The sequence below is a fragment of the Bactrocera dorsalis genome, chromosome 5 (genome assembly GCF_023373825.1).
Source record: "Bactrocera dorsalis isolate Fly_Bdor chromosome 5, ASM2337382v1, whole genome shotgun sequence".
Classification (NCBI taxonomy): Eukaryota; Metazoa; Arthropoda; class Insecta; order Diptera; family Tephritidae; genus Bactrocera; species Bactrocera dorsalis.
Genome location: NC_064307.1, coordinates 64,356,868 through 64,374,748, shown reverse-complemented (window position 1 = coordinate 64,374,748; position 17,881 = coordinate 64,356,868). Strand labels below are relative to the sequence as shown.

The following is a 17,881-nucleotide window of genomic DNA, read 5'->3' as shown; positions in this document are numbered from 1 at the left end:
TTAGTTTGAGGCTAGCTTCTGTGTACGCATTACTATAGAAGATACCCGCTCTTATTTCTATTTCACCTTCTGATCCGTCGGTGAATCCGTTGGATCTGCCGATCACAGAAGCATTGGTCCATTATCCACTGTTGAGGAATGAAAACGTTGTATCCACCACCTCATGAGCCTTCCTCTGTCACATTGCCTGCTCTGTCTGAGTCCACTAATAAGGTCCAGTTTAATACCATGCCCGTAGTGACGCCAAATTTGACTCCAATAGCCTAAAATCTTGAGCTGACTGGCCGGTTGTCGAGGATATCTCCAGAGCCTTAGTTGACGTAATTTTCATTGTGTGCGTAATACGAACCTTTTCGATAATGACACCATATGTAAGTATGGGACGAATAACTCTTGTGTAGAAGCAGAAGACCATTTGGGATCGTAATCCTCACTTTTGGAGCAATAGCTTTTCTGCAGGAGTTCTATATTCGAGGGGTTTTGGAAGCCCTACTCTCAATGTGTTTTCTTCAGCTTATTTTTATGTGCCCTATAAATTACTAATGGACACAAGAAATTCAAAAAGTCAACCAATTAACACGCTCTCATTGTATCGCCAATATACTGCAAGTAATAGTATAAGCTTAAATAACATCTATCCTAATTCAACCTAACCTCAATCTCAGAATAAACAAACCAAGCACAAATACAATATCACTCTGTCTATAATTAATCAAAGCAATTGTTAACTGTAAATTTGCACAAATTTCCAAAAGAGCAAAGAAAATAGAGAAGCTGCAACTGTAATTAGATTTGAAATAAACCGAATAGTTGTTGCAAGATACTATGTGAGGCAGTAATGAAAAACAAATTTACTTTGTTTGCCTAACATTTTAAGGCTGCATACGACTATGAAGGGGGGTTAACGTGTAGCTCGTGATAAGGAAAATCAATACTACGCACTTGAGTTGAACGCATTGAGACACAATGAAAAATTTACTATTGCAAATGAGGGCACAGGGTGGCGAAGGCACAGGGTGAGTAAGGGTAAAAAGCAAGCAGGAAGCAAGTATGCCTAAGTGCAAGTTATGCAACTTTAAAACCACCCACATTGCAACAAGCGAGAATGAAGGCTTTAAAGCAGCAAATAACCGAGGGAAATATGTAAGCATTGAAAGCGGAAAAATACAAGAGAGGGTAAAAGTAGATACAAGGTATGCAACGCAATGATTAAGTTGCGTTTGCATGTATTTTTAGTTTGCCACAAAACGTACTTGAAAGCATTGTGGCGCTTTAATCAATGCTACAGCACGGAAATTGTATGCGAGCCGAGTTGCAAATATGTACATATAACAGTGTAAACACATACAAAGCCAAATCTGCATATCAGCTGCATGCAGTCGGGTCACAAACAGAAACACACACACACGCCTACGCACACATACATATCCATAATGTGGCTAAACAAATGCGAAAATCAAAGAAGTTGCGTAAATACAGGTCTCTCTCTCTCACGTTTGTTTACATTTACGCTTGCAACCGCAGCATGCAACAAATCTGAAATGTCAATTTGCTGTCAAGAGAACAACAGCAAAGCCAGCGCATGCATAGCAGAAGAAGAAGCGCTTAAAACAATAGTTACTCGGCAAAGAATGCTTCTGTTGCCGAACAAATAGCAAACATGCGACAGGAGATTACTCATATGACTCCTTGGTCGACAAGGTAAACAAATGTCACTTGCCGCATGCCACATGCTACTTCAATGATAGTTGTTCTTATTAGAATGTAGTTGTATAACGGTGTTTCAATGTGTTTGTAGGTTACTGAGCGGTTGAAAAATGCAAAAAGAAGAAAAAGATGTAGTATATATGTATGTACTGTTAGGACCGGCGATCTTTGCTCTAGAACTTTTTGAGCGGATACCAGCAATTTTAAATTATTTTTGGAATATATTTTCTAAACTACACCAAAATTCTCTAGAACTATCATAACGGGTGATCCAAGTAAAGGTACTTTTCTCAATTGCCTTTTTTGACAGATCGCTTCACTCTATAAGCTCTTGAAAATTTCCAAGAAGATCCGATGTTTTCGCGGCAAATTTTGTTCAGCGATGAGGCTAATTTCTGAAGAGACTCAAGAGCGGCCATTTTATCAAGAAAAAACAACGATTTGGTGTGGTTTGGGGGCCGGTAGAATCATCGGTCCACATTTCCTCCTTCGATTCAGGCTTTGAAACAAAACATCACGTGTGTCGTTGGCCAGTTACCAATCGAAATCCTCGAACGAGTCAGAGAAAGTTGAATTCACGGTTGGACCATCTGAAACATAGCCGTGGCCAACACTTGAAAAGAGATAGTCCTCGAAACATGAATGTCAAAGAAAGTTCTTTCGAATGATAATAAACATAGCCCAAAAAATTTTAAGTTTCTGTGTTTTTTCTTAAAAAAAAAAGTTGGAAACCTCCAAATGTATCAAATTTTATAACGAATTGCCAAAATTTTGTCAAAATAACTTCTTAAAACTATCTCTCATAAATTCAAATGCGTTCTAATAAAAATTTTACTTTTTTCTCTTCCTCTTCTCCGCCAGTTACTTTCGACTACGACTGCAGTCAGATAGAATGTACAACGGATACTGACAGCTGTCCGCCAGACAGCATAGAAAGTGAGCCAGCGCCTGCATTCGATGTGCTGTATGGACCCGAGGAGCTTATGCCACCGCATGACTTCTACGATGAGGTGGAAGATCTCGGCGATGCGGTGGAGCAACACTTTGATGAACTACCGATGGAATTGAGTGATGTTACTGCGTTGCCAGTTGCAGCAAATTCGACTTTAGGTCAGCTGTCCGACGATAGAGCCACAAAAGACTTGGAGACTGAAAAAGGACCTGAACTTGTGCTGGTGAAGCGTCAGCTACACTTTGACAATGGTCCTACCGAAGCCATAGATGAGCATGAGCGCATGTTACAAATATGTTGTCCGAGCATGACACTTGAGAGTCTACAACGACGTCGGAGACGACGCTATTCCAGTGTAGAAGATTGCAAATGCAAGCCCTGTGGGTCACTACCGCAATGTGCGAACGCTGAGGTCGCCGTAAGAGTACACGAGGCTAAAGGTGTACCAGGTGACTGTTGTCCAACTTACGCCTGCGCGCCGAAAAGAGAATGTAGCGATGCTGATGTCCAACCCTACTGGCGTGATGCATGCACACGTTGCAGTTGCCATGGTGAAAATGGACCTGAACTTTGCCACAATGAGTGCCCCATGAATGAAATGGGCGAGATTGAAACACAGCACAGTTGTTACGCTGCCGATTCGAATGAGCCCATGTTGCATGGCAGCGATTGGTATGAGAACAATTGGTGCACCAAATGTCATTGTGAAAATGGTGAACGAGAATGTGTGGGAAGCTTGTGTATGCCCACCACTTGTAGTAACCCCGTAAAAGTACCTGGACAATGTTGTCCACAGTGTCCAGTGGGCGTGGAAAATGTATTGATTGCCCACGAGAACTCAACAGATATAAGTAAATCAAGCCGAGCTGAAAAAGAACTGCAAAGTGAATCTACAACCACAACAACTGTAGCCACAATACTTGATAACAGTACGACTAAAAACTCTTCGGAACCTGCAGCGCTAGCCACTTTCACTTTGACTTCCATAGAATCCATGTCCTCAGAATCTTCAACAGCGCATATTGCTCTCCAAAATCAATCAGCCAGTAATGAAGAAAAAGCGGAACTTACATACGCTTCAAGTACAACCACTGACGTATCTACGACTAGCACAGATGTCTCGGCGAGTACCACTGAGTCTACAACCACCACTAGAAGCATTGATGATATTGCATCCGAGTCTTACTTCGGTCCTGTGATCCACACATCCACCGAGGAGAGTAGTACTTCGACGCATGAAATATTAGACCAAACTGGTGAAAATACAACGCAGTCTATATTGGAATCAAAGGCTGATATTTCTACGCCTACTTCTTCTTCAAATTCGGAATCGACATCCACTGTTGAACCAACATCGACGCCTGCATTTGTGAGCAGCACTAGTGAAACAGTTTCTACTGAAACTTCTACAATCGAAGCGTCAAGCAGTACAGAGAATAGCAAGGAGTTCAGTATGACAACAAGCGCTTCAGTGGCTGACAACGCTTCGACTACGGTTGCTGCTAGTAATAAAGAAGTTACTACATCCACGGAAACTTCACAAGAAACACCACTCGCCATTGGTAATACTGAGTCTACAACTACCACCAACTTCAAGCCAACTGAATCGACGACTACAGAACTGGATTCCACTAGTACCACAATCGGAATTTCTAGTACCACTTTAACTGATTCAACTACAACCATTTCAACGACACCTTTGGTGTCTTTGGAGACAAGCTCTACGGATCTTTACAGTTCCTCAACCAGCTCACCTCTTCCCAGCACCGCAAGGCCACAGACATCCACCACACATACCACAAACTCACCATACTCCAGCACCGCAGCCACACAAACCGTTTCAACTGTCATCTCTTGGTACACTTTCTCAACGTCGGCACCCTCACCGCCCATACCACAACCCACGGTCTATCAGCCTAGTGTACGACAATTCTTCACACGTCCCGAGGTTCGTTATATAGGCGCAACAGTATTTGTCGCTTTCACGGTCATATGCGCGTTGGCGGTGTGGAAATTTTGTATGCCATCACGTAGCGAGAGACTAAAAAATCATTATCGAACGGTGCCCAGTTCGGAAGCGACCAGTTTGAGTCACATCTCAAGTACGTCGCACTCGTCTATGGCATAGATGGCGGGCGGATGGCGTTAATGTAGGAAATAAAGCGAGATTAAGTGTTAGAAGGTGCTGCTCATGATGCTCAGTGGTGGGCGCAGGCTTTTGGAAACTGAATTACATATGTTGTTGTAGTTAAGAAACTTAGTCAAGTTTATGTTTAAACTGCTTCGGTGGGTGTGACATTATTTATTTAGTTTTGAGGGTTAATCGCTTTTAAAAGAATTATAGGTAGATTGAGTGTTGAATTACTGAGACCCTTAAAGTGTTACAAATGTTGGGTGTTTCAAAGAACTCAAAATAAAATCATGATATTACATAACGTAAATGTTTAAACAATAACCATATGGTGTATTTAGCAAAGTCAGGCACCAGACTTGCACTGCTTAGCCAATTTCCACACCTAAGTGGATTTTTCTTGAATATAGGCTACTATTATGATATTTAACAAAATCTGTTGTAGGACAAAGGTTTAGAGCTAACTTATCTTCAACAAAAAAGTAGTTTCAATATGCAGTACAGTTCTAGAGAGTTCATAGCCATATTAATCATTGATATTTCGTTGCTAAAAAGTAATGAGAAACCAATAAGTGTGGAATTATGTGCCATCAGTACAACGCTAGACCACACACAACGGTAGTGACTCGCCAGCAGCTCAGAGAGCTGGGTTCTTATGCAGCGAAAGATTATGCAAGTGAAAAATTCGACTCTAGAGAAGCTTATGAATATCGACTGCCCCAGTTTTTTACTAATAGAGACGAGGGTTTATAAAATAGGGGCATTATGATATGGCAAGAAGTTATCGAATAAAACGTTAACTATATTAAACACAGCTTTCATTTCAATGCAAAAATAATGTTCTTCTTTTTATTAGACTTTATAGAAGTAGGTTTTGAACTATGTATGTACACCAACTCTGACCCTAACGAGCCGCCGTAGGCGTCGTATTACATTCTCAGGCCTACCGATCTAAACGGGTTTAGATCTCCAGAATAACAGCCTTTGGCCGGATAAAATACGAGTCAATTCCGGTGCGTACAATCGACTGTGGTGGGAATCGCCACTAGAAACAAGAGGGACTCTTGCGCAGCTTCGTTCTGGATGTTGTAGCAGGTTAAACTTCTACTTATCCGGAATAGACCCTGATATATCATATATATATGTCATACATTTGTTCAGCGTGCAATTGGTCCCACATTACACTGACCACCTTTTTGCATGCTCTGCTAACCCTACTTATCTGAAAACATTCTCCTATTGGTCCGACCCTGTCGAAACAGCAAGTTAACTGCGCCTACCGTTGGATGACGTCGACGACAACTTATCTATTCTTTACCATCGCAACTAGGATTAGGTACCCGTTACAACAACAACAACATGTATTATATTCCTAACTGTCACTCAGTGATCGTTAGCTGTGGTACAGGCATAGTCTTAAGCTTTTTGGCGCACTATCTTGAAACGTCAAAAATATGTCTTATTAAAGCTTAAAGCTTATGGAACCCTCTATTTGTGATTTTGTGTATATGTATGGAATTATATGCATATATTCACTTGGCATTGCCGACACTATAATCTCAGCAAGCAAATAAACCCACAAAACTATGAAAGTGTCAATACAATCACCAGCAATTATTGGAAAAATATTCAACTAAAAAAACAAAATTATAATTCTCATTTTAAATCTTAATTTAACATTGTATTTACTTAGGAATTAAGCACTACACTATGGCAAATGATTATTTTTCATTTTTTTGTAACAAATTTTACTATTAAAATGCATATGTGTGCATTATATTGGAATGTACTGAAAGAAAGCGCGAAAAAATCAGCAATTGGCAAAGATAATTTAAATAATAAATTTTGTAGGCGTTTACGTGTGTCCAAAGACAGCAAAAAAACAAAAAAGGAACAACAAATTCTCACACAAATATTTATTTTTAATTTATTTGCATTTTTTCTCTATTTTTGTTTTTGTACTGTCGCATTATTTAACGTAATTGGCAATTGTGTAATAATATTTTTATTGGCAATTAAAATCGCATTAAAATCAATGTGTACAAATTCATTGTGTTTTTTGTTGTTGTTTATTCATTTTATTTTCCATTTCCTGATATGAAATGCGTGTCATTTCAATTTAGTGAACGCTTTTTGTTATTGTTTTTTTTTTGTTCTTATATTTTTTTTGTATTTTTATGGAAATTTTTTTTGTTTTGCGTTGAAAAAACGCCTACATTAATTATGCACACACACACTGACACACACGAATCAGAAGACATTTGCAATTAAACTGATTTATTTTTATTGACATAGCTATAATTTACAGATTATGTAATATAATATATTTTTAATTTAAATTATATAAATACATAGGTATGTTTATATATAAAATGTGATAGGACAATGTTCCAGAAACGGTTTTGTTTTTAAGCAGGCAATATAGCACGCAGGCAAGCTTGAAAAAATATGATGAGGTATAATGTATACATACAAGCACGTGTGAAAGTTTTCAAATTGAACAAAATAATTTTTTTTATAATTTTTTTTTTTAGATATTCGAAGCGTTGTCGGAATTTTAACAATTTTTTTTTAATAATTTTTTTAAGTCATGCGAAGCATTTTTTAATTTTTTTTAATCCTTTTTTTTATAAATTTTATTCTATTTCAAGCAAATTAATTTTTTTTATTTTTAGTAATTTTTTTATTATTATTATTTTCCAAGCTCTTCAGACCATTATTAGAATTTCAAAATGTTTTAATTATTTTTTTTTTAAACTATAGAAGAATTTTTTTAGTTTTTTCTTAATATTTATTTATTATTTATTAAACTCTTCAAAGCATTGTTAGAATTTTATTATTTTTTTAGATATTCGAAACATATTTTAATTTTTTTAAATAATTTTTTGTTGTGTTTTAAGCTATACGAAGCAAATTTAATTTTAAGTCATATTTTTTTATTTTCCATGCTCTTCAAAGCGTTGTTGGAAATTTAACAACTTTTCATAATTTTTTAAGTCATGCCAAATTTTTTATAATATTTTTTTTTTATAATATATTTTTTTATGATATTTTGTTCATATTTTTTAGCTCTTTGAAGCATTGTTAGAATTTTAAAATTTTTCTTAATTTTTTTTTACTTTTTTTAATATTATTTTTTTTAATTTTTTAAGCTCTTAAAAGCATTGTTATAATTTTAACATTTTTTAAATATTTTTTTAGCGTTTCGAAACAGTTTTTTAATTTTTTAACCACTTTTTTATTGTTAGAATTTTAACAATTTATTTTTTTAAATTTCGATAGCAACCTGCGAGTAAATTTTTTATGAATATATTAAGGTTTTATAAAACTATTTTAAACAACTTAAAGCGTTTTAAATATATAATTACAAATTTAAAAATATACATTTTTAGCAATTAAATGAAAATTATACGAAAATTAAAAATAAATGTTGAATAAAAAAATTTTTATTTTTTTTTTTAGTATTTTAAAAATTATTTAAAATATTTTTAAAAAATTTTAAATTTTTTTTTTTTTAAATTTTCAAAAAAATTTAAAAATTTTTTAATATTTTCAAAAAATTTTAAAACATAATTTTTTTTAAATATTAAAAAAGAACATGTAAACAAAATTTGAAAACTTTAAGCGCTTCTAAATGCTAAATACTGTTATTTTAAGAGCAACAAAAACAATTTAAAAAAAGTTAAAAACTATTAGCTAAATGCTGCTATTTCAAGAGCACTATTTATTAAGTTCAAATTTAAGCGCAAAACTTTTTAATTTGAATTTTTTATAATATAAAAATTTTTTATTTGAAAAAAAATCGAAATTTCAAAATTTTCCACCGACTGTGCGTATCACATTGGCCATAGTAAAAACATAAAATTAAAATTTTTTAAAATTATTTTTATATTATTTTTTATATAACTTTCGGCAAAGAAAAGTTCTTCGTCTTCTTTATTGGCGTAGACACCGCTTAAGCGATTATAGCAAAGAAAAGTTACTATAAAAAAATTAGCATTAAAAACACAGACATTTTATTACTTATTTTTACCATTAAAAAACACAAAAAAGTTTTTAACCGAAAAGTATTTATTACACAAGTAATTATGTAGACAACAACAATTTAACGCATTTACATAAATTGTAAAGCAACTTTTTGATAAAAAAAAACAGTAATAAATTGCACACAAACACACGATAACAAAAAAGAAAAACAAACCATTCGCACAACAAAAACGAAATTCCCAACAAAAAACTTTTAACACCTAGCGAAAGTCTTATAGAATTACGAAAAAAAATATGTATATGTAACTATAAATATTTTTTAAAAATTTTCAATAACGAAAAAAAAATAAATAAACGAAAACGAAAACAGAAATAAACTTTCCAAAAATTTTTTCACAAAAAAATAAATTTTTTACCAAAAATTTCCACAACTTTTTTCACAAAAATTTGTTTGAAAAAAAAAAATATTTAAAAATTTGTTTTGAAAAAAATTATACAAAATTTGTTTTAAAAAGGCAATTGTCTCAAAAATGTATATAAAAAAAAAATAACAATTTGTTTTGAAAAAATATTCAAAAAATTTATTTTGAAAATAATATTCAAAAAATTTATTTTGAAAATGAGAACATCAAAAAACTTCTTTTGAACAAGAAAATATTCGAAACAATTTCTTTTCAACAAATTTAAATAATTTTTTTACAAAAATTTGTTTTGAAAAAGAGCTAATCTAAAAAAATTATTTTATTTATTAAAACAAAGAACACTGAAAAAATTCTTCTGAAAATTAAATATTCGAAACCATACTTTTTCAACAAATTTCCAAAATTATTTTCACTCAAATTTATTTTGGAAGAAAAAATTGTCCAAAAATGTGTTTGGAAAAAAAAAAATTATATAAACATTTTTTCTGGAAAAGAAATATTCGAAACAATGATTTTAAAAAAATTCCAAAATTCTTTTCCCTTTTTGTAAAAAAAAAATTTCGCAAACATTTATATATTCTAAACAAATATTCAAAATTTTTTTTTTTTAAAAGTGAAAAAGAAAAATTTCTTCTGAAAAAGAAATATTCGAATTAATATTTTTTAACAAATTTCCAGAATAATTTGCAGAAATTTGTTTTGGTAAGAAATTTACAAAAATTTGTTCCAATTTATATAAAAAAAAAATTTCAAAGAAATTTGTTTTCAAAAAATGTATACAAAAATTTGTTTGAGCAAAATATTCAACGACATTTTTTTGAAAGAGTGGAAAAGAAAAATTTTTTTCTGAAATAGAAATATTCGACAAATTTTTTTTTTTGAATTTCCAAAATTCTTCGCACAAAAAAATTTTTTTGTTTTTTTAAACCATTAAATTTGTTCTAAACGAAAGCAATAGTCCCAAAAATGAGTATTGCAAAAATAATTTCACAAAGAATAGTTTAAAAAACAAATTGGAAAAACATTTTTTTTGCCAACCATAGAAATTATTTATTATGAAAAAAATCTTAGAAAGCAACGAAAGTATTCCAAAAAAACTTATTTTGTATAAAAATTTTGGAAAACTAACTAAAAAAAGATATTTGATAAAAACAAAAATATTATTTGAACACAATTTCGAAACAATGTTCACAATTTTTTTAAGCAACCATTTTCTATATATAAAATAATTTAAAAGTTTTCGGAAATTCATTTTTGTTTTTATATTCATAAAATAACTTCAAAATTTTCGAAAACTCATTTTAGATTAGCACATTTTAACATTTTAAAAAATGTTTTCAATAGAAAATACATTTAAAAAAATTATTGAACAAACAAAAGCAATAAAAATTAGATAAATCTCATACAAAATATTCTATAGCAGAGAATGACTATAAAATTTTTTTGAAAAAATAAGCGAAAAATTCCAAAAACGAGAATATTTTTTAAAGATACAAAAAAACTCATACAAAAATTATAACATAATTCTTAATTTGAAAATTACAAAATTATCAAAATTTTAATTTTTTAATTATCAAAATTTTAATTTTTTAAATTATCAAAAATTATTTTTTTAAATTATCAAAATTTTAATAATTATATTATCAACCAAAAATTTAAATTTTAGTTAACTATACGCACTCAAATAAATTATTGACTGTAAACTACTTTTTAGCTCATATGGAAATTATTATTTTAAAATTCGTAATTTATATAAATAATTTACTATGTAATTCATTAAATTAGCATTAGTTATTTCTCTTGTTTGTAAATTGGTTAAATTTTTAGCTAACTAATGCTTAAATTTATATTTGTAATTTAGAAATATTTATGTTTATTGTATTATAATTTTAAGTCTACAAAATTCTCATTTACTTTCACTCTCTCTAAATTTTTGTACTCTCATATCATAAAAGTTAATTTCGAAGTATCTAAACTTAAGCTGCATAATTTATGTACATATGTATTAACCTAAGCCAAAACAGTTAAGTTTTTCATTTCCAAAAAAAAATTAAGATATTTGAAAAATTAACTGTTTTTGGTGCCTAATATGTAACTGTTCATGTATATGTATAAAAATTACTATATAAAAATAAAATAAAAATAAAATAAAAAATTAGCAAAAATTTAAAACAAACGATAAAACTAGAATTGTTATTCCAAAACACAGAAACTTCAAATTTTATGAGGAATGTTTATAATCATTCGAAGGAACATTATTAGGCATCACCCTTTATAATAGCGTAAGTATGCCTTTACAACTTCAAACCTGAAACTATAGAACACCCCGTACTTGAAAATTAATACCAAAAAGCTTGAAACATTCTTTAAAAGGTTTTTCTGAACGCCTCTGTCAGTTTAAAAATAAATTAAAATTTACTTCAGCAACGAGACATATTTTTTAAAGCTTTTAAAATTAATATCACTCTCTTAAATACTAGTATACAAAGCTTCAACAAACAATATGACTTCTACTAAGAGATCTGTGCGTCAATCTCACAAAAAGCCGGTTACCCATGAAGTTAAGGACGTCGAATCGGGCATACCACTACGTACGCTGGAGAGCATTTACGATACCAAACAAATGTTTTTCTCGCAAGAAGATTTCCAGGGCTGGTAAGTTTTTGCATATAATATGTGAAAAAGGCATGACTGTGGAGCGATCTAGGTTAGGTTAAGTTAGGTTGGCTGATCGAGAGATCGCACTTGGATTACTATTCGCAGTATTTTATGATGCCATAAAAATAGAGCGCTTGTAATTCGAATTTATGTCAGCAAAGCCACTTGTGACCAATAAAAAGCTTTTAAAAAGCTTTTTGGATCAAACTGGCGGTAATAGAACCTCGGTAAAGCCACTTGTGACCAATAAAAATTAGCTGATGTTCTATTCCCGCCATTTTGATCCAAAAAGCGTTTAAAAAGCTTTATGAAAGCTTCAATTGAAAGCTTATAAATACAAAAAATAGTTCTAGAAGCTTTTTTAGCTAAATTAGAACATTTAACTACCAAACTTAGATAGAAACTTTCAAGAAGAGAGCTTTCATATTGTGTAATGTTAGAAAGAATTAGCGTCAACAAAACTGGCGTTTATTAGCAGGCCACTCGTTTTTGTGCCGAGTCATCTTGAGTGCTAAACTTCTAATTTCGAAAGTTTGTAAGATCATTCGACGTTTTAATATCCCAATATTCATACAGGTATGAAGAAATGTGGTCCGCTTCAGACATTAAACAGAAATCTAAAATGCAGTTGTCACGGTAAGTGTCTTTTATTACCGTTACAATTTAAGAATTAAGCTCAAACTGATTCCATACAGCACATCGCTGCTACGGTTAGACTATCTGCAGTTTAAGGCCGCACGTACCATACAAAAATACCTACGTCGTTGGTATTATCAGCGTATCTATCAACGTAAACGTACCGCAGCCATACGTATACAATTTGAGTGGCGCAAATTCTACAGAAGACATCATACATATCGTAAGCTAGAGGAGGAAACTCAAGCGGTAGTCGAGCAATATTATTTCCGGCAAGCGCAGAAGATACAAGCACTGTGGCGAGGTTGGTACACACGTCAATACATACACGATCACAGCCAATTATTGAAGTCGCAAGTTTTAACCGCCGAAGAGCTACTGCAGTGTGTGGCCTTCAAGCTACACCATATGTTGCGCACCTATCAAATACCCGGTGTTTATTCGTTGAGGAACTCACAGTGAGTTTGCGCTCTATACCATGCTTTGTTCGTTGTGCAATGAGAGAACATACCGCAATTTAAATTTCTCTCGTATATTTCTAGCTGTCTCTCGAAAGTAGAAAAACTGCTAGCAGCCATGTCCTTCAAGCAGCATAATAAATATGTGCGACAACTGCGCGCCAAGCTGGATAATCAGACAAATATTGCGCGCAAAAAGTTTGAGCATTCTTCTTACAATACATTGGTACCATATCCGGGACCTAATGTACATGGTTATTGCGATCCGAAATGCGAAATTTTGGAAAAATCTAAAGATGTAGATCGTCGTATGTACAACATCTTAAATATGTACGAACAAGCCGCCAAAGCGCAATTACGTGACAAGCATCGAGCGGTGAAGAAAAGACACAGGTCCGTCGAACGAAAAGAGAAGAAAACAGCGGGTGAGTTCAAAACACTAAGGTCAACGAAAGGGTTATTAAAAGCTGGCTCTGTTGAAAAAATACGTAGATAGATTTTCTCTGAATAAGTGGAGTATCCGAAACCTAATGATCCAAATATGGGCTCGTTTTCTTCTTAAAATCAACGCCCCATAGACAAAGCTCTGATCAGCCGATCCGATGTTTCTGTCATTCGAAATCTGAGCTCGAAAACTGCTCAATAAATAGTTTATAGTAAAAATAGTATATAGTCCCATCGACTTACAAGGCATAGGATATCACTACTTCAAAGATTGCATAATCTAATCTAAAGAAGAAGAAGAATCTAACCTTTTCACCGAAAGCAAATATTTCGTTTTATTGGACCTTATCATAGTCCAAGAAATCCGTTCACCCTTTTGACTAAATTTTCCGTGGCAATATCTGCCGCGAAAGGAATTCAATTTTATTGGATCTCATCATAGGCCAAGTGTTGCTCCGATTCCATTCTCCGACCTCATAACTGCTGTGAAACGAAAGGACGAGTGGTTTTCAATGAGGCAAAACTTGTTTCGTAGTACGGTTTGCCATTTCATAATGAACAAACTTACTCCGGAACAAAGTTTGCAAATCGTGGAAACTTATCACCAATATGATGGTAAGACGCTTCACGCGCTGCGTCCAATATTCGGTCGACATAATCGCCTTGCAGAGTCGGTAGTTAGAGCAACCAAGAATCAGTTTCGCACCACGTTTACTCTGGTGGATTATGTCAATCTCAGAAAGGCCGTAAAATGCACTCCGAGGATGCCATTGCATTGCTAAGGATCGAAGAAGACCTGTTTGAGTCTATTAGTCAATGTGCGGAACAATTGGAGCTGCGCTCATCCAATTCATGTAAGATTTTGCGGAAGGATCTTGGTTTGCGGACTTGCAAAATTAAGCTCGTGCAAGAATTGAAGCCAAACGGCCACTCAGAGCTTTGCACGTTCGATGAATGGACTCACGTTCGATGAATGGACTCAAAGCGAGATAGTCACCGATCTCAACCTTCACAATAAAGTTTTGTCCAACGAGGAAGCACTTTTGGACTTTTGGTTCAATGAGTACGTTAGTAAACAAAATTGTCGGATTTTGAGTGATGATGAGACGCAGTTTTATCTTCAAAACATCATAGTTTCCTCTATGGGTCGAGTGAATCATTGGTTTCTTTAAAAATTAGCGACATCCTTGTTGAAGCCAATGGAAAACGCGATAAAGCCACGATTTATGCCTTTTTCGTGCCTGAATTATAGGATATTGATATGGACGAACTTTGGTTCAAATAAAACGGCGCGACATGCCACTCAGCCAATGAAATAAGCAACTTATTGAAGGAAGCTTTTTGTTAGTGCGTTACCACACTTCGAGAGCCTGTGAAGTAACCTATTGGCCGTGACTATTTTTTGTGGAGGCATGTGAAATCGCTTGTCTATGCAGATAAGCGTGAAAGGAATGATGCCTCGGCTAAAATTTATTCGCCAAGCCAGTATGGTTACTTGTTTGAAATCATTGCACTTTGCTTCCACTTGAAAACCCAATTTCTAAAAAAAACTACCCATACACATTTAGAAAAAAAAATATCTGGAGATTATAAACAAACCATTTAAGAAAGCGCCATATTTTAGCTTAGACACAAACCTTGCCACAAATTTTCAAACCCAATAATCTTAACCATTGCGACTAAATTAAAATTTCTATTTCTCTTTCACATTACTAGCCTCTGCCAAATCAAAACTAGCACAACGCAAGTCATCAGTAGTAGAAAAGAAAACCGATTTCTGTGAGGATATTGTAAACAGCATGAAGCGTTGGAGTATCTTGAGAGATAACAATGTCACTGTAGATCCGGATATCTTTCGACGTCCAGAGATGTTGGAGAATTTCTTGCATGAAATTGAGTCTATATATAATATGATGCAGGAGCATTGTCATTGTAAAATTAAAATTCTAGAACAATTATGCCATTAAAAACTTAAAAAGCAGAGAGCAAGGGAGCAGACGCTGTGCCATGTAGATGACGAGAACCTTTTGCAGTTGTAAAAAATATAATGCAAGAATGAAATCACAATTTTTTTTTTACTGAAACAAATGGAAATTTATTACTAGCAACAATCGTATCGAACGTCATTTTTTAAGCGTTAAGCTTGTGCGACGTCTGTCCTTTGCAGTGCTTGTCAATGTTTTTCATTTTCTTCTTTGTCAAATGCACTTTCGTATACCCGTATATATTCGCAGAATGCTCTGTTAATAAAACGTTCATTGCTCATCTTGTTGACGCGTTGGAAAATGGAAGGAATCTCAATATTTAGCACTCGCTTTCTCTACTTTTGTTTACTGCCTTCCATCAAGGTTCGTTCTATTTTTAGTGCCCGCATATTGGCTGTAGTCGCTTGAATGGATGTTATGGGCTAGTTTCGCGCGTCAATTGCTTTCCTTTGATTTTTTTTATTTTTTTTTGTTATTTTCTCTTCTTTGTTGTTGTCTGCTGACAATCGTTAATAAAGATCTGAGTTGATGGCACGTCAATCGGAATTAATAATAAACTATGCTCGGGATAGATGGAGTGACATTTAAACTTGCAACGGTATTCAATTTTAAGGTAAACAAAGAATTAACTGAACTCATAAACTTGGTCATTTATGGTTATGTCCAAAGAGACCTGTTTATGGTACGCTTTTTGAAAAAAATTCAGCTTTATCGAGACGAGTCGAACAAGAGCGCGTTTAATACCCAAAATATCCACCAAACTCATTCGAACGTCTCGCAAGAGATGTCGAGCTCTCTTGCCATCTTTCTAACACTTGCCTGACGATTTTCAAGCACCATGTCCTTCACTCGACGCCATATTTTTTCCTAATTTATCTTGATATACTAAGGTTTACCATTTAATCGTGGAAAGATATGCGATCCAACAACGAGTCAAAATTATTAAAATATACTACCGAAATTCGGAGTCAGTAACCTCAACTTTAAGAGTGCTACGTCCAGTTTATGGCCGTCTTACTTGTCCTGGCAGATCAGCAATTACGCTTCTAGTGGAAAATTTTGAACCCACAGGCACAGTACAAAATGTTTCCGTGCCAATGAGACAAAGTTGCGCCCGTAGTGTCGAGAATATTGCTGACGCTAGCGCATCAATTGAGAAAGATCCAAATCAGTCTCTCAAACGTCGTTCTCAAGCATTGGGCATAACTGTGACGTCGACGTGGCGAATTTTCCGAAAGGGTCTTGGACTAAATCATTACAAGATTAAATGACGCAAGAACTGAAGCCGCTTGGCCACTAGAATCGTCGGTATGATCTTAACTTGAACTGAGCAACAACTTGAAAATGATCCGGATATTCATCGAAAAATCATCTTCAGCGATAAGGCTCATTTCTAGATGAATGGTTTCGTCAATAAACAAAATATGCGCAGCAATCCCCACGTACTATATGAGTCACCATTGTATCACGAAAATACTCGTATTATGGTGTGGTGCGGTTTATGGTACGTCGACATTGGGTCGTACTTCTTCCTGATCATCACGGACCGACACGTTACTGTAAATGGAAATCGCTACCGCTCAATGATAAACGAATATTTTCAGTCCGAATTGCATGATATGGATGGCGCCATCGATTTATTGAAAATTGGCGCCGTTAGACTTTTTTCTGTAGAGCTCCGTCAAGTTTATAATCTATGCCAACAAGCCAGCGACGATTGATGAACTTTGTACGAGTATCGAACGTGATATTGCAGCAGTATCGACCGATTTATGCTTGAAACCCGTCGAAAATTGGGTTCAGCGTCTGGACTTCTGCAAGCGTACGTATGGTTCCCATGCAAAAGAATTCGAGTTTCATACCTAATGGCATCGAATGTACTTTCACAGGAATAAAGAATTTCATTGATATCCAAAACCGTTATTGTTTTATTTAAACAATAGTGTAGAGCTCTTATTGAAAACCCAGTTAATTGAAAATAAATTGTTTGCTCTAAAATATGTTGTTAACTTCTTCATGTTATAACTTTTTCAAACACAAATTTTGATTCCCCAAAAGCAAGAAAAACTTCAAAACATGTTACTAGCTGCTAAACCTTTGCTTCCTTCAGACTGTTCAAAATGTTTTCAGTTTTCTTATTTTGGTTTCCTGTTTTTATGTTTTTCGTCACAATTCGTTCAAATTCCAAGTATCATTGAGCATTTTATCTGCTATTTTTGCTTTCTATTGACCAAATCTTCAGCTGACCAACTGGAACAACTGTCATATTACAAAAACAACTGCACTGAACTGCGGCCATTGTACGGCCAGTATTGAGGGTATGGTAAACTGCGCAGTCTTTCGTACTTCCTTCTGAGCTCTACGTCCGTACCGTCAGTGCATCAAGCTATGCTTCAACTCAACTTTGTTTGTGCGGCAATTTTGAGCGATGTTCGACAACCAACTGCTGTGGCAGTAGTGAAGCGTTGCAAGCAATCTTGTCTTGACGCCGATTGTCCATC

At 34.1% G+C, this 17,881-nt stretch overlaps 3 protein-coding genes across 5 annotated transcripts in view; 2 read left to right on the top strand and 1 right to left on the bottom strand.

Moving 5' to 3' along the window:
* The window catches only part of LOC105227889 (serine-rich adhesin for platelets), a 289,634-nt gene extending 282,106 nt beyond the window's left edge, over positions 1-7,528 (top strand). For both annotated transcript variants that reach the window (XM_049457814.1, XM_049457813.1), the window contains exon 4: positions 2,569-7,528. In XM_049457814.1, the coding sequence (XP_049313771.1) occupies positions 2,569-4,787 (2,219 nt within the window). In that variant the 3' untranslated portion in view covers positions 4,788-7,528. The remainder of the gene's footprint in view (positions 1-2,568) is intronic.
* LOC105227891 (hydroxyacylglutathione hydrolase-like protein) overlaps positions 1-17,881 on the bottom strand; it is a 96,237-nt gene that overhangs the window by 70,618 nt on the left and 7,738 nt on the right. The gene's annotated exons all lie outside the window — the stretch shown is intronic.
* Positions 9,965-15,690, top strand: LOC105227890 (uncharacterized). The gene is made up of 5 exons (XM_011207427.4): positions 9,965-11,854; positions 12,434-12,493; positions 12,553-12,951; positions 13,036-13,376; positions 15,112-15,690. The coding sequence occupies exons 1-5, from the start codon at positions 11,703-11,705 to the stop codon at positions 15,360-15,362; spliced, it is 1,203 nt and encodes a 400-aa protein (XP_011205729.2). The 5' UTR covers positions 9,965-11,702; the 3' UTR covers positions 15,363-15,690.

What these genes read in the sequence shown, in the direction of transcription:
- LOC105227890 (XM_011207427.4), top strand. Translation starts at nt 11,703, where the DNA reads ATGACTTCTACTAAGAGATCTGTGCGTCAATCTCACAAAAAGCCGGTT. An exon ending in TATTCGTTGAGGAACTCACA is followed by an intron (nt 12,952 to 13,035) that starts GTGAGTTTGCGC and finishes GTATATTTCTAG; the next exon opens with CTGTCTCTCGAAAGTAGAAA. An exon ending in AAAAGAGAAGAAAACAGCGG is followed by an intron (nt 13,377 to 15,111) that starts GTGAGTTCAAAA and finishes TCACATTACTAG; the next exon opens with CCTCTGCCAAATCAAAACTA.